Source organism: Abramis brama, assembly GCF_963993115.1.
Source record: "Abramis brama genome assembly, chromosome: 12".
Classification (NCBI taxonomy): Eukaryota; Metazoa; Chordata; class Actinopteri; order Cypriniformes; family Leuciscidae; genus Abramis; species Abramis brama.
The window spans coordinates 4,530,088-4,548,076 of NC_139974.1; the positions used below are offsets into that span (position 1 = coordinate 4,530,088).

General features: G+C 39.0%; 1 protein-coding gene across 2 annotated transcripts in view; it reads left to right on the top strand.

Moving 5' to 3' along the window:
• The window catches only part of LOC311093944 (protein NLRC3-like), a 40,523-nt gene extending 25,522 nt beyond the window's left edge, over positions 1 to 15,001 (top strand). For both annotated transcript variants that reach the window (XM_084131634.1, XM_084131635.1), the window contains exons 7-9: positions 13,046 to 13,219; positions 13,576 to 13,749; positions 14,296 to 15,001. In XM_084131634.1, the coding sequence (XP_083987760.1) occupies positions 13,046 to 13,219; positions 13,576 to 13,749; positions 14,296 to 14,302 (355 nt within the window). In that variant the 3' untranslated portion in view covers positions 14,303 to 15,001. The remainder of the gene's footprint in view (positions 1 to 13,045; positions 13,220 to 13,575; positions 13,750 to 14,295) is intronic.
• The last annotated feature ends 2,988 nt before the right edge of the window (positions 15,002 to 17,989 follow it).

A 17,989-nucleotide genomic window follows, 5' to 3' on the forward strand; every position in this document is an offset into this window, starting at 1 on the left:
ACCAATCGGAATGAATTCAGTTCGATTGAAACAAACTTGTTCCGTAAAAATTTGAAACTTGTTCCGCCGGACAAGTCCGGGAAAAGGAGGATGGTAACCCCTACTACTCAGCTTTCTCCACAGAACAAGAGCCTGTTAGCTTAGCTTCCAAAGAAAGACGGCTGACACTATGTGTACATTCTGTGAGTGAGATCCCACCCTCTATATGGGTTGAAAACATGCGGTACAGCCCCTCCTACTTAATGTAGTCTTTAGCCTCTGGCCAGAAAATCCTCCGATGACGCAAAATGATGATTTTTGCGTCATCGGAGGATTTTTTCCAGACAAAAAAATACATAAATCTCTCGTCTCAGGGGGACATGAGGGTGGAAAGCACGGTAATTCAAAAATACTACAGGTTTTCTACTAATACAAAGCTTAATGCTAAATCCTGAAGTATCCCTTTAACTGTTAGTACATGTTTGATTATTACTGCATTAATTAACATAGGAGTAAGCTAAATCAACCAGGCTCCGTAAGAATAAATAAGTAATCTGAATTTGAATTAAACCTGATTTAATACTCATTTAATTATTTAAGTCTCAGCGTTGTCTGTTTCTCTCCTGTGGTGAATAATGAATGATATACAATAATGATATACAGGGTTTCCCACACATAAGGTTTACCTGGGCGGCCCAGGAAGATACAATTCAAAATCCAATTCATTTGAATGACCCGTGTAAACTGAGTAAAATGTTTTGTTTTGAGAGAGAGAGAGGGAGAGAGAGAGAGAGAGAGAGAGAGATGCACGCAGCGTCGAGCGTGAACTGATTGTGAAATGATCGTGAAATGAAGTGACAAACTGGACATCATCAACTGCATGCTGAACGCTGTTTAATTCAGGACCTAATTCAGGAGAGTTATCTTGTTTTTATTTGAATGAATCCTGAGAGTCCATGAAAAATAAACAACAAACAAAGATTAATGGTTACTCATACAAAGATGCTTTGAAATTTCAGTAATTTTCTCTTCAGTGTGGAATTCGCAGGGAGTTTGATTGACAGGTGATCTGACCAATCATAATCCGCCATCCACCATTTTTGTCCGTCAAAGCGGTCAGGAGAGTTAGTAGATTAGTGTGCGTGCTCATGAAGGGGGGTGTGGGGGGTGGAGGAGAGAGAAGCACGAAGAGGGAAGTTAGCTAGAGGAGAGATGAACAACGACTAACGTTAAAATTGGATATTCTTGAGAATTGATATGGCAGACACACGACCAAAGAGACGACGTTCCGATGAACAAATAACAAAGAATAGGGAAAAGGAGAAGGAACGTGATATACAGTCAGGTGTGAAGAGCACCTTGTCACCAGGTGAGGCCCTCTGACTTTGCCTTGAACTTGCTGCTAATAGTTCAGGCTTCTGGTCGAGTCTTTTGAGATTCATGGTGAATCTTTGGTAGCATTCTCTGTGATATCCATCACCTTCTGTAATGGTGTCTGGTATAAGTTCACAGGTTACAGTCATTCTGTGAGCAGATTCCAGTGGTTCAGCTAATCTCTTGTCACGTATTTCTTTCATTCTGGCTAATCTTGCATCAGAATCTGCGTTTGCCCATAATTGCACGAGTGGTCCATATACAAGACCAGGGACATGCACAATGCATCTGGACTTTGGTTTTGTCCCATGACATCCCCTATGACTGGTTGAAGGACCTGCAGTCACTTGGCCCACTGACTTAACTCAGACAGAACTGAGCAGTTCAACTATGTTGAAGAAACCAACTACATAACCGACTAGATTATCTGTGTGTGTGTGAGATATGTGTGTTTGTGTGTGTATGTATAAGCTACTGGTCACAATACAGATTGTATCAATGCAGCTTCACAGTATTAAATTAAAATAAAATAATACAACAAGGTTTGTTTCTAGTGGAATTTATTGATTGATAGAATAAAATTAAATATCCCCAAAATATCCCCAACTGAGCAAGCCAAAGGCAACATTATATAAACATTACATTATATAAACATTACATTATATTAAATTGTAAACTAAAATATCAAACACCGAGCAATTCAGTGCAGACTGATCTCATGAAATGGCGTATGTATGACACACCAATTCGTATATGCCATTTTGGCATGCTAATTTAATTAAATGAAAATTAAAAAAAATATCTTATTTTAGGGCGCTTTCACACTAGCACTTTTGGTGCGCACCCGGGTTCGAATGACGTCAGAGTTCGGTTCGTTTGGATGATGTGAACGCTGTTTTCCGAACTCGGGTGCGCACCCGCGAACCGTACTCGAGTCCGCTTAAAAAGGAGGCGTTACCTCCTGCCGTTGCTGAGCTAAGCTGGGCCGAGGGATCACTGAATCCGCGTGAGTGGCGTTACCTCCTGCCGTTGCTGAGCTAAGCTGGGCCGAGGGATCGCTGAATCGGCGTGGGTGTCGCTATACCTTCTGCTGCTGCTGGTCTACGCTGGCCGAGAGATCGCCGAATCGGCGTGAGTGGCGTTACCTCCTGCCGTTGCTGAGCTAAGCTGGGCCGAGGGATCGCTGAATCGACGTGGGTGTCGTTATACCTCCTGCTGCTGCTGGTCTACGCTGGCCGAGAGATCGCTGAATCGGCGTGAGTTGCGTTATCTCCTGCCGTTGCTGAGGTAAGCCGGGTTGGAGGATCGCTGAACAGGCCTGAGTGGTGTTACCGGGCTGAGGGAATGTTTGTCTGGCCGAACGTTATCTCCCCTTGTTGTTGAGGTAAGCCGGCTCGGGGGATCGCTTGTCAGGCGCTGCTGTTGCTAAGCTACATTTGACTGCCTGTTGGTGAAGGTTTGCTGGTTAAGGTGCATAGTTTTCTCCTGTGTTTTGATGTTTCGGAGTAAGCATCTGCCAAGGTGACTGCTTTATTTGTCTTATAAGCATACAAACTGATATATTAAAGTTTACTTTAAGGGAAAGATTTAGAGAAATAGGAGAAAAGCAAAAAACTTGTTACGATGTTGTTAAAGTACACCTTGTTGTTTGCTCTTTTTTATACTTTTCTGAGTAGGCCACAAGTTGAAGATGTATGTGTTTTTAGTCGCAATGATTTCTTTACTGTGTCAAATGGGCAGTTAAATGCTGATCTGACCACTGCTTCACTTTATAATGTGCTCATTTTAGATGGTATAAAATGTACTGTTGCTTTTGAATTATTGCTTCTGGACGCGTTTGCCTGTAGGGGCACTTTTTGGCCCGCTGTACATCATAGCAAGGTATCTAGTGCTTCGAAATCTTTCTCTAAAATTTTAATCCTATTACTCCTTCTGGTTTCTGGAAATGTGAGCACCAATCCAGGTCCAGATTTGCTTCCTGAAAGTCTACATCAGCTTTCAACCCCCTTAGAATTTAGTAATAGACATGGGCTTGGCTTTCTTCATATAAATGTTAGAAGTCTTGTTCCCAAATTAGATATATTTAAAACTTGGTTCATGATCTCTAAACCTGATGTTGTAGTAGTGTCCGAAACTTGGTTAAAACCTTCTGTCTCTGATAATGTTTTATTTATTGATGGTTATAGAATTTTTAGATCTGATCGTAAAGGTAGGGCTGGAGGTGTTGCAGTTTATATTTCGGACAAATTTCAGTGCTCTGTTCGGCTTTCTAAATCAATTCCTAAGCAATTTGAACTTATAGCTGTGGAAATAAAAATTGGGAATATTCCACTTATTGTCATCGGTTGTTATAGGCCCCCCACTGCCATTAATGATAGTATCACTAGTCTGTCAGAGGTGATATCAAATTTTCATTCATCTGAATTAATCTTGTTAGGTGATTTGAACTGGGATTGGATGACTGAGAAGTCTGAGAACATAAAGCGGGTCTGTGATTCTTTAAATCTAAAACAACTTATAAATTGTGCTACCAGGATAAATCCTTCACAGCTAGGTAAAGATACACTCTTTAGCCCTATTCGGACGGGACTAGTTTCACAGGGGGACGTTAGAGAAATATCTGTTTCACAGACGTACTTTGAGATTTTAATCCTGTCCGAATCTGCCATGTCTGTCTTTTTCTCACACGACCTCTGTAAAAATTCCAGAGCAAATTACCTACTGTTTTTCGTCAAACTCGGCGGTCCTCATAGAAATCTAATCCCGTCCGAATGCGAATGTCTGTGATTACCGGACATTTTTTTTCCAAAACGCTTTTTCTTATGTGTTTTGGTCAACGTGAACTGCCATACAATCTCTCGCTATCGCGCCGGTATTCAAGTTTCTGCTTTTTGCGCACCGATAATGGATGTAAATGTGTTTGGTAGCCTACACTGTGAAGAAAAAATAAAATAAAAAATGAAATCAACAAGAAGAGCCAAATAACGTAAACTGTTAAGACTGGCTACTGTAATATCAGTTTCAGGTAAGATTACTTTCATTTCTGCACTTAATTACATAACGTGTAATTATACAAGTTAAAACTTTTTATTCCGGTGGGTTTATTATAAGAACCCAGTTCTATAAAATCATGATGATAAATCTATGTTTAGTTTTTTTTTTATACTACAATTTTTATAAAAGGTTTACAAAACACTAAATACGTTAGGACGTTTTACTTTATATTTCAAAGTGCTTAATTTTAAAAGTACTTAATTTCAAATGACCATACGCAATCCACGCATTCTGAACACGTGATCTTCTGCAATGCCCACATGTAAAACAGACACTCCTACCTCGGTAATAAACACGGAGATGTTAGTCCCGTCCGAATCCGTACATGAAATCACAGACGTAGGTTGATAAGAATTGTAACTCGAACGTCGTTTGGAAAACTAGTCCCGTCCGAATAGGGCTATTGATGTTATTTTAACAAATGCAGCACATAAATATGTTGCTGTTGGTGTTTTTCCAAACGATATGAGTGATCATTGTGCTATTGCATGTGTTAGGAGTACAAAATTACCCAAATCCGAAGGTCGGACTGTTCTCAGACGTTGTTTCAGGCATTTCTCGGAGCAAGCTTTCCTTCAAGATTTATCCAGAGTGAAATGGCTTCAAATAGAATTGATTCCTACTATTGAGGATGCTGTTGCTTTTTTTCAACAACATTTCTTAAAGCTTGCAAATAAACATGCCCCTATTAGGAAGATTAGGATAAAAAACAGAGACAACCCTTGGTTTTCTAAAGATATAGCTGACCTAATCCATGCCAGAAATAATCAATGGTCAATAGCTAGAAAAACACAGAGTGCAAACGATTGGTGTCTTTTTAGAACTCTTAGAAATCAGTGTACAGAGCTTATTAGAAAATCTAAAGCTGAATATTATTTGGCACAAACGTCAATTAGTTTGCATGACCATTCTAAATTCTGGAAAACTATTAGAGCATTACAAAATAAGAAAGTTAATGGCTTCCCCCACCAGTTGAAATTAGGAAGTGATGTGATAACAGAGCAGAGGGATATGCTAAATGCTTTTAATGAGCACTTTGAAAAGGCAGGTCATATCTTTGAGAAAACATTGGGTGAAACCTCTATTGTTCAACATAGTTCCCAGGCAGAAACAGGTGAAATTCCCCATGGCGAAACTAGCATGCAGGAATCTATGAATAATCTATTTCGGGCGGAACCTATATTCCAGTCACTAACAGGGGAAGTGGTTGCTGATATTGTTTCTTCTTCGATCCTTGAGTTTACACCATTCTTGGAATCAAAAGTTTTACATGTTTTGCAGAACATTGATTCCAAGAAGGCAGCTGGGCCAGATGGACTTGATCCTGGTTTGTTAAAAATGGCAGCAGAAATTATAGTGAAACCACTCACTTATATCTTTAACCTGTCCATTTGCACAGATACAGTGCCTATTTCGTGGAAGCAGGCTTACGTCACACCATTACTAAAATCTGGGGATCCATGTGATGCAAATAATTATAGACCTATCTCAAATCTTTCGGTTTTAGCTAAGGTTTTGGAGATTTTAGTGTCTGATCAATTAAAAACTTTTTTGGTTTAACAAAATATTCTTAACAACATGCAATCTGGTTTTAGATCTGGCCACAGCACAATTTCTGCCTGCTTAAAAGTTATCGATGATATAAAAGCGGCAATTGATAAAAAGTAATTCTGTATGGCTGTGTTCATTGACCTTACAAAAGCATTTGACACAGTGGACCACTTCATGCTAATCAAAACCTTGTTGAATATTGGTGTGGGTCATAGAGCTGTAAATTGGTTTCACAGCTATCTCTCTGAACGGATGCAAATTGTAAGACATGGGAATGTAACATCTGACCCTGTCGTCTTAAAAAAGGGTGTCCCACAAGGATCAGTTTTAGGTCCTCTGCTTTTTATTATCTATATAAATAATGTTTGTAGTGAATTTAAATACTCACAGTATCATTTGTATGCCGATGACACAATTATGTATTCTTGTGCCTCTACACCTGAGACTGCCTGTGCGAATTTGCAGTCAGATTTTGCCTCATTACAATCCGCCTTGTTTGATTTGAAGCTACTTTTAAATGCAAAAAAGACGAAGGCAATGATTTTTGCCCCCGTAGGTACTAAAGTCCCAGTTCTTGCTATTAAGACACTCCAGGATGAAGCTATTGAACTTGTTGATACTTACAAGTATTTGGGTATCTGGCTTGATAAAGGTTTTACCTTTAAAAAACACATTGAAGCTCTCGCTATGAAACTAAAATTCACTCTGGCATTCTTATATAGATTAAAATCTTGCTTTTTTAGGACTATAAGGAAAAGACTGGTTGCAGGACTATTCCTGTCTCAAATAGATTATGGGGATATCGTCTATCAATTTGCTTGTCCATCTACTCTGTCAATACTAGACCATCTTTATCATGCGGCTCTCAGGTTCATTACAAATGCTGGCTATCAGACACATCATTGCATCTTATACAATATGGTAAATTGGCCGTCACTTAAATCGCGCAGGATGCGACATTGGTACATTTTTATTTATAAAGCGATTTTAGGTATCTTGCCGTCTTACATTTGTTTAAAATTTGTTCGTACCCAAAGTACATATCGATTAAGATCTAGTGATGTACTACTTTTTAATGTACCAAGAATGAGGACAGAAGCAGGAAAGAGGGGTCTGTCATACTATGGTCCTTCATCTTGGAATGAACTCCAGTCTAGATTTAAGGTTGGTGCGCTAATTTCTTTAGCTGCTTTTAAAAAAAGAATATTTGATATGCGGACGGACATGTGCAATTGCTTTAATTATTGATGGGTGGATATTGACTTCTAGCCAATATTTCGTTTGTTTATATATTTTAAACTTATTGCATCTTTACATGCAAATATTTTGTAAATTTTGTGTAAATTTGCTTTGTATTTTATATTGTAATTTAATGTCTTGTAACCTATGATTGAACGTGCTATACAGGACTCCCTTGTAAAAGAGACTGTGTCTCAATGGGACTTTTCCTGTTTAAATAAAGGTTATATATATAAAAGGTGGTCTGGGGTACGGTTCATATGAACTCGGGTACGGTTCGCTGCTGATATGAACGCAATCGTACCAAATCGCGGAAGTGAACCGCTATTGATGACACATAATGTGGTGCGTGCCTGCGTGCGTGAGTGTTTAACAACTGTAAAAGGGTCTATTACCTTGACGAAAAGCGGGATTGACGCACTGCAAGCAGAGAGATGATTTCTGCTTGCCTCGACAAAAATTGTCTTCTGCGGGCGGGCAGACATCCCGCTGTCTTTGGAACTGTTTTAATACTTTTGCGGCAGACAGACGCAAGTGTGTTTCTGTATCTTTTCTTTGAAAACAAAACCAAAGGTTAAAAAAAAAAAGAAAAAAGAAGAACAGTTGTGAAACGAGCAATTCTATCCATTTTGACGCCTTTTCATAGCGGTTACCAAGCAACACGAGTACGTGCCAGCTGCAACTTGATGACGCAAGCGTACTGCGGTTCGGATACAAATAATATAATGTGAACACAGTCCATCGGAGGCAGGGGGAGGGGGGAGCAATCGAACTCGGGTTCGGAACAGGCAATCGAACCAAGTGTGAAAGCACCCTTAATGACAATTAAAAAAATATATTAACTGCTGCTATGGAAAAGTTTATTGATCGATTATATCCATACAAGGCCTTAACTATATTAAATAAAATAAAAAATTAAAAACAACTATAAAAAGTAACTATCAATGTAGTGTAATAAGAGGGGTCAATTATATTAAATAAAGATGGGGAGGGTGAGGAGGAGCTGTGAATAATTTCGTAGTCAGCTTTGACATGTTGGAATGTTAGCACGTTAACATAACTGATACTATGGAAAAGGTCCTTGATCGATTATATCCATACAAGGCCTTAACTCTATTAAATAAAAAATAATTAAAAACAACTATTTAAAGTAATTATCAATTTAGTGTAGTAAGAGTATTGGGTCACCTAAAATCTGTTCTGATTGACTAGGCCAATCTCAACGTGTTAAAATCGCTTAAAATCGTTTTTTAGGGTTTCCCTATTCACAGGGCTAAAACAGGTAGTGTATCCCAAAAATGTCAATGTTAACATTCATATTCATATTCTACACATCCAGACCTTTCAGAAAAGCATTATTTTGTCAGGGGAGGGGGTTGGGGTGCATGATAGGCGAATCTAGGTCGTGGCCTATACATGAAATGGGCTCATTATATCAACATAAAGCCTTACCTATGTTAATTTTAGACACCTACCAATAAGCAGCATGATAGATATTTGACCTAAGTCATCATATGTTAAAATAAGTAAATCCACTTCACCAGTTAATTACTCCTTGAGAGCGATGCCGTTGAAAGAGCGACAGCATAAACGGAAGTTCAAAGACAATATTCTAAAGTAAAAAGGAATTCTGAGTATTCCGAATACTAAGCCGTTCATTTAATTCTACCCCACCTTAAAATAACTTTTTAAACTGAGCATGTATTTCTAGCAGGTAAAATGCCGTAAATACATGACATCCGATCAAATAACCTCATCTTTTGTGGTCAAAAGTTTTTTTGCATTCACACAAGCAGCGTGTATGGTATGATAGGTTCAGATTATGTTGCCTTGGCAGATCGATTTAAGATTCAAACTCTTTAAGTTCCTGTAATGTTGATCACTTTACGAATATCCACACGATTGCAAATGTGACAATGATTTTATACAACAGTTCAATAAACAATTAAGTGATATTAAGTGATGTTAATTTTAAACACAGCATTGTCAGTATTTTTTGCAACAGCAGTGTTGGTGAACGAATCTGCGTCTTTGAATCAATGATTCAATGATTCATTCATAATTACGTCTCTTGCTTTGTTACTGTATGAATGAATGACTCGATGACTCACTCATACGGTTTTAATTTAAAATTTAAAAGCATCACTTTGTAGTTTCCATCATTGCATATTTTCTACTGAAATTTGTATTTATTTATAGCATTATTTATTTTCTAAAGGTATCTGTAAAGGTAGAAAATGCACTGGAAAAATATTAGGGCTGGGACGGTACACCTATCTCCCGATTCGATATTATAACGATACTTGGGTGCCGATACAATATGTATTGCGATTCTACAAGTATTGTGATTAGATATTGCATTTTCCCTCTTTTTTTAACACTAGACCATGGGGAAAAGTTAAATCATACACTTATACAGACTGTACATGATGTATAAGATGAGTCATATTTACAAAAACAATTATTTTCTTATTTTAGAAACATACAGTACTACATTCTCTTTAATAAATGATTCAATAACAAATAAATTTTTTAACAGTCACTTGTCACCAACTTGTGGCGAAACAATGTAATCGATAAATGCATTATTTTAAGCGCCAAATCAAAAGTTGATTTACTCTATTTTGATCGCTATCATAGACATCAGTGTTTATATTTGAACTTTAAACTTTTATCCCAGTACTTCTATGATAATTTGAACTATTGTATCACAGAAATAACTAGATGTACCGCATGGCGGTACAAAATATGACCGCCGCTCAGGCCTGCACTGGCTTTCCACAAAAATAAATGACGTGGAGCAATGTCTGTCTGTGTGTGTGTGTGTGTGTGTGTGTGTATGTGTGTGTGTGTGTGTGTGTTTGTGTATGTGTGTGTCTGTGTGCGTGTGTGTCTGTGCATGTGGATTTGTATGTGTGTGTATGGGTGTGTGTCTGTGCGTGTGGATGTCAGTGTGTGTGCATGCTTGCGTTTGTTTGTATTCCTGCATGTGTGTGTGTGACAGTTAGGGTTGCCAACTTCAGAAAAGGAAAATGCGGGACAATCATGGTTATTTATAGGAAAATGAGGGACACTCAAAATATTTGTACTGTATCACACAGTGTACATCATTTCAGGGTCTGCAGTTAAGTTTGTGTTTAAAAGGTTATCAGACATAAACACATTTGTATTGCTTAACCTATTTATGTATTTAATTCTAAAAATAATTTTAAATGTCATACATGAAAAAAGTCACATTACAAACAAACCATAGTTCAAAATAACAGCATTTATCTAAAATAGAAAGCTTTTTTAACATTATACACTAGGCTTACAGTTCAAAAGTTTGGGGTTAGTAAGATTATTTTTTGGGAAAAAAAATAAAGAAAGTAATTGCCTACTTTTATTCAGCAAGGATGCATTACATTCATCAAAAGTGACAGTTAAGATAATGTTACAAAAGCTTTCTATGTACTTTCTAAAAGCTTTAAAACATTAATAATAATCAGAAATGTTTTTTGAGCATATTATTCCCTCAGGTAGATTACATGTTTTCTTGCGTAGCTGGATGTTAGACTCATGAACAATAATCACGTTGTTTGCATTCGCCAAAATTGATTAGCCGAAATCAAAACGTGGACAGTGAAAGGAAATTACCGTTAGCGCGAGACGAGTCCGGCTTGAAGCGGAAGCGACCAGACGGCAGAGGATGTTCGCAAATCAAACAATGATTTGTCTCAAAACAGTGATTAAAAAAAGCTGTGATTGGATGATGACAGGTGTCGGTGATCATTCTCAAGTGTCGTGGTCAGCACTGCTGCTGTTGCTGTTGTATCAGTCAGTGGTTTATCAGCTTGTCAAAAAACGGGACACGGGAGGTCACGCACGGGACAAATAAATTAGGCCCAAAATACGGGACGTCCCGCCTAATTCGGGACAGTTGGCAACCTTAGTGACAGTATCATCCGTAAAAGTCTAGTGGGGCTACATGCCCACCAAATTTCATGTTCCCCGGTATTTCGGTGTCCCTGGTATTGTTGACGAAAAAATTCAGTAGATGACGGGAAAAAAAAACAAAAAAACTTTGACAATCGATTATGGGCTAGGTTGATGTGGGCCCTTAAGACCAACATACCATAAAAATGTCTTCATCCTCGGTGCCACGGTTCAGGTAGTTATTTAGGAAAAACTGCATTTTTTGGGTTTGGGGGGACCCAGCGCGGGGGGGGAGTGGCCCCCGGGGAACAAATGAAATTTTTCCGTAAAAGTCTAGTGGGGCTACATGCCCACCAAATTTCATGTTACCCGGTGTTTCGGTGTCCCTGGTATCGTTGACGAAAAAATTCAGTAGATGACAGAAAAAAAAAAAAAAAAAACTTTGACAATCCCTATATGACCGCTTTCGCTAGCTACGCTAGCGGCGGTCATAATGATACTATGAGGAAAACTCCGGCTACTCTCGAGTCGCTCTCGTGGTACTTTGATGGCATACGTCACAGTCACAAGGCGTCGGCGCTGTCTCAAGTCGGACAAGATTTCTAACCTGCTTCAAGTCAGCCGCCGATCGGTCTGCGCAGAGCTATATGAAGGCGAACAAGCCTAATGACACATTTCATCCTCTGTTGAAACGAAAGTGGCTAACTTCTGTCAACCTCATATATAAGCAAGGGCAAAAATAAAGCAATTTATTTTGAGTTAATATTGATTCTGTAATAAAATAAAAAAAACGCTCTAAAAAGTTGAGAACCACTGGTCTATATATGATATCCATTTAAACAACAAACTAAACAATAGATAGACTGAAATCGCGAAATGGCCTTAAACAATATTAAATTGTGAGTGAGACTTCTCAGCAATGAACAGGGTAAGTGATTTTAAACCATTATGCAAGAAAGCACAATTTGAAAATTGTTAGTTAATTTTCTCTTGTGCTATCTTCCAAAATGGCTATGTAAGTTTGTTCTATTTCAGATCAAATCTGACATGTGAAATAAACTTCAAGGAGAGCACCTTGCTGCACGCTTAAGCATTAGTAAACGGACCTGACCCTGAAGCCGATCCGTACAGGCAGGCCTTAGAAAGTTGTTTTCAAAGCAGAGAAAAATGAATTGCTCAGACAGAAACTGTCAACTTTGTTAATAGTATTCATTATGAAAATATTTGTTCAAGCTTGTAGTACAATTTTATGCATTTATGCATAATATGAATTTCTACATTATTTCTAAATTATTTGTTAAGGATATTGAGTATTTTCTGTAAGAAATAGATTTCATAAACCTTTGTTTGACTAGTTTATTCTGAACCCGCTCAATAAGCGCACTTCGCCCTGCCCACCACAAGTAAATTCTCAACCGATGGGAAACACTGATACAAAAAAAGTTTATTATCAAGTAACTGAAAAGGATGTTTAATCTTCAGTGGATTCTTTCCAAAACTTCTGAGGTCATTTTACTTTTAATAGTTTTTATGGTCCGTATTTCTAGACACTTTTATCCTTATGTTGATTATTCTCAGGTTAGGTAAAGTACGTCAAATCTGTCCTAAATCATAAGCATCTGAATTTTCATACTCACAATCTATAGGTCAGAAGACTTCTTCATCAAAAATCAAAGACTTTTAGCAGGCGAGCTTCTTAGTTTCAATTAAATATAGTTTTATTATTTACTGGTTGACTAGATTACAAAAAGACATACTTGTAACAGGACAATTGCATATTTTCCACAACAATAGTTATAAGCATGATTGGATGATGTGAAGAGGTGACAACTGCTTTCATATACAAATCTGTTGAGTAGAAATTAATATATCATATCATTTATATCAGTGTTTCCTGAACTGAGAGACTGAAGAGTGTCATTGTTCTCTACAGGTTGAGTGATTGTGGTGTTACAGATGAAGGTTGTGCTGCTCTGACTTCAGCTCTGAGATCAAACCCCTCACACCTGAGAGAACTGAGTCTGTCAGGGAATAAAGTAGGAGATTCAGGAGTCGAGCAGCTTTCTGATCTACTGCAGGATCCTCACTGTAAACTGGAGAAACTGTGGTAAGATTGTATAACATGTCTCAACATAGTCCTCTGTTTTAATGGTAAATAATGATTGCCATACAAAAAAAAAAAAAAAAAAAATCTACTGTGACATTATTAATGGGAAGGTTAATTTTATTTTCCTTAGATTCTTTCCAATTTGTCTTACATTATTTTACAATATTAATGATAGATTAAACATGACTGGATGATGTAAAGATGTGACAACCATGTTCATGTACAGATATGTTGATGATTTTTGGGTACTTGCATAAAAAAAAAAAATTAACACTCTCTTTATGATTGTGAAGTTCTGCTTATCTGAGCTGTAGATCCTGAACTGAGAGACTGAAGAGTGTCATTGTTCTCTACAGGTTGAGGTATTGTGGTGTTACAGATGAAGGTTGTGCTGCTCTGACTTCAGCTCTGAGATCAAACCCCTCACACCTGAGAGAACTGAGTCTGTCAGGGAATAATCTAAGAGACTCAGATGTGAAGCCGCTCTCTGATCTGAAGGAGGATCCACATTATAAACTGGAGACACTTTGGTTTGTAGTAATGATTAAAACTGTTCATATTTTAATTGAAAGTTAATTTAGTTTCTTGGTTTACTTTCATTGTGATGGTGAATTACTCACTATAAACATGTTTAATAAGATTTTAATTCATTTATTTTTTAATAATAGTATATAGCAACAAATAAATATCTTCAAGTTTCTTTTTTTTCCCAAACAATTCAATATTTGCTTTTATCATTGTCTTTTTATCCCTAAATGATATATTTTGAGAGAATGTCAATTGCAATAAAAGATAATGGTAAATATTTATCACTAGTTTCTTTATCATAAATAAAACTGACCCAATGACACAGAAAGAGGACAGCCATACAGGATTATAGATAAGGGTCAAGGGTCATCATTCATGGTGACTTGGAAGCAAAATCAAAATCTGAATGTTTAAAAACAGCTTTAACAATCGTGTATCACAGTATTATATTATAATCTCTCACTTAATCATCTAAGTAGTTTCTTTTAGTTTTTCTAGAGTGGATAATTCAATAATGTCACGTTTGACTGTCTGTGTTTTACTTACAGGTTCTAGATGTTAGTCTGACCTTCTCTGGATGAGCTGATGGAGAATAAAGAGCCTCTACAGACACAATCACATTCAACAGAATCAACAGACACAAACCCACAGTGATCATCACACACACACGTGTGTGTGTAACTTAACAGAATGATCCAATCCTACATCCAAATTCAAACAAGGAAACCTTCAACCAGATGAAACTGGATACATATTCTGAATGTTCAGATCCAATCTGACCTCTGACCTGTAATGCCTGAATCATAATCATAATCACTGTTCATCCGTTGGTCAGAGGAGAACTGAGCGACTGAGTCTGGTTTCTGCCAAGGTTTTCTTCTTTATTCTGTCACTGATGGAGTTTGAGTTCCTGCACTGTCACCTCTGGCTTGCTTAGTTGGAGACACTCAATATTCAACAATATTATTGATCTGCATTAACACCATTATATGAGAACTGAACTGAGCTGGACGATGACATCACGGTTTTCCCCAGAGCGGCTGTATAGATAAATTAACTAAAGTAATAACTTTTTTACAACAGAAATGAATCAGCACTGAACTTACTTAAGCTGTACTATGACAGTATTTTCTTCTAGATCTGCTGTACAGCAGGAACACACTTTGTTGCATTATTTTCACTGTAAAGCTGCTTTGAAAACATCTGTATTGTAAAAACTGCTCTATAAATAAAGGTGACGACTTTTGTTTCTACAGAAGTGACATTTATACTGCAAACCTTCTACTACAAACATCTCCATACATAATATTTATTTAATGACTTAATTTGAGTAATTCAGCCCACCAAACATATTCAAATATCTTTGATTATAGTAACATTCACAATTAAATCATCTATTGTCTTTTATTTCTTTTTTATTTTAAAGCAATGATGCATCGCCACTTTTAAATGTTAAATTAAAATCATTTTCATTTTCATTCATAATCTATGGACACCTTTCAGTAATAAAATGGTTAATCATGTTTTCATTTTCATTTAGAATTGCAGGATATACATTCCATATGCTGTCTTTAATCTATTGCCAACTCCACATTAAATCTTCTATATGAATGATTAACTGTATTCTATTATAAGTCGATTCAGCAGTCAGAGATGAAACTCAGAGTCCAGCTGTGTGTCCATGAAGAGTGACTGTTCTGGACAAACCAGTGAAATCAACTGATCTGAGGTACAGCATTAATGTCTGGATGGAGAGATAGAAAGAACTAACTAGATCTTTCTATGTGAGGTTTATCTGTCAAATTAACTATATTAATGCTTGTCTCAATTCTATTATCTCTGTTCTATTCTATTACTTATAGCAACTCACATTACTTTTACCTCTTTAATTTGTGGTAATCTATTATTGTAATATTTTGTTCATGACTCTATTTACTCTTTCCCCACCATTGATGGACATTTCCAGCTTTCTGTTGTAACACTTCAAATTAAAGACAAAATGAAACACAAAAAATAAGGGGGAATCACATCCAAATCTATTTGCCAAACAACAGTTCAAAACAAATGCATACCAAAAAATGTTCTCTTACGAGAGTTCTCTCGTACTGCGTCTTAGCTAAGACGCTGCGGGAAAAGTCTCTTTTCATGAAATACTGAAGCAAAAAATTATCCTTAATTTTGTAATATTGTAAAGCGCATTTGCAGCAGCATACACCATAGACGAGATGGCTTGCTCGCTCATTGGCTGCTCTGCGGCAACTGCATAAGCCTATCGAGCGAGGGCTGATGCAACATCAGACTAATGAGGGCGCTTCGCGCCCTCCTTGCCACTTCCCGCCAAAACGGGCGTGGCCTAGCCCTATAAAGGTAGCTCGAAAAGGCTGACTCACTTGATTTTTCATCTCTTCAGCGAAGCTCACGCATCGTTGGATCACGAGAGAAGCAACGCGTCGTCTGAGAAGCACTTCAGCGGGACGAGCCACTTGAAGCCGCTGGCCAGCGCCGCCTTCCACTGCCGTACCTGCTGCGCATTCCGGCGCCTATATCCTTATATATTCTGTGTATAATGTGTATTGTATGTACCTTTTACACTAAAAGAGCCGGGCGTCTTTTTCAAGATGCCCCCCTTTCCTAGAGGATCTCGCAGCTCTCGCGCTCGCTGACGGCGACCGCCCTCACTCTGAGCCGATTGCCTATGGTGACTCTGAGGACTCACCTGGCATCCTTCTCCAAGGCTGCTCCTCCTGGAAGCGGACGGTCGGGGTTAGTTTTTCTTTACGTTACAAGAAAAACTACCCTGCCTCTGCGCGTCATTCACCGGCGAAAGGAGAAAAGTGTGTTCGTAGTTACTGGCCTCTTTTCTCTTACATTTCCCAGTTCCCTGTCGGTGACTGGAAATGTCATTTGCAGCAAGCGCACGCCTGCCAGCAAACGCCGAAGAATACATGTTGACGCTCAACGCATACCAAAAGCCTGTATCCCCCTGTGGCTCAGTGGTGGAATGATAGGTTTTTCGCATGGAGACCGGAGTTCGTTTCCCGGTCTTGCGGCATATATTTATGCCGCCAATGCTCCGCTCTGTCAGTCCCCCGGGGGCGACTGCAGAGGTGCATTTTTGCAGTCAGCAAGCGCGTAGTACCCGCTTGCCTGCAACCGAACACCGTTTCTACGGTTCCCGTGCGTCACTGGCGAAAAGAGAATGGAGTGTTTTAGCCCCGCTGAAACCGGGCGATATCTACTCTTCTCACATTCTGACACTTTCCAGGCGTCTGAAAATATCAGTATTGCATGTTGTGCTACACACGCATGCCTGCAACAAACGCTAGTGTGGTTAATACTCGCGGTAACTGAAAGCCTATGTGTCTTCCTCTGTGGTCCAGTGGTAGATTCATAGCCTTTCACGCAGTCGACCCGGGTTCGATTCCCAGGTCTGACGGCAGAGAAATTTATGCCGTCACGTACAATTCGCTCTATCAGTCCCCTGAAAGGCGACTGCAGATGTGAATTTTTGCAGCCGACGAACACGTGGTACAACCCGTGCCCGCTTGTCTGCACACGAAAGCCGTTCTACGGCTACCTAGAAAAATCCCATTGGGATGTATTTCTGGTGTTCCGGCCACTGCCGATGGTGCTATATGTGTAGAGAAGATGCCCCCATACCTACACACAAGCACAGCCCTTCATACAGGGCCCGCACTCATAGAATCGACTCAGGTCGATCGCGCTCACAACATAGTAACGTGCCCGCTGCTGGTGCCCACAAACACTATGTTCTGCATGCCTCATGGTTTTTCTATAAAAGAAGCCTGTCCGCATTCGCTCTGCTCAGGCAGACAGTGCGCTCAATGCAGTAAATGTGTCCGCTCTTCCGAGCCCACATTCACTCACAGACATTACATGTCCTACGGGACTCGCCCAGCCCTCCCTCACTCGGTTAAACACCGTGGCGAGGTCGAGTGTGTCTGAAAATCACTGTGGTCCAGTGGTAGATTATATGGCTGCCACGCGGGCGACCCGGGTTCGATACCCAGGTCTGGAGGCAAAAAGTTTTTTTATGCCGCCAAATACAAGTCGCTCTGCCAGTGCCCTGAGAGGCGACTGCAGATATGTATTTTGCAGCCGACGACCACGTGTTACAACCCGTGCCTGTTTGCCTGCACACAAAAGCTGTTTTACGGCTACCCAGAAATATCCCATAGGGATGTATTTTCTGGTGTCCCGGCCACGGCCGATGGTGCTATA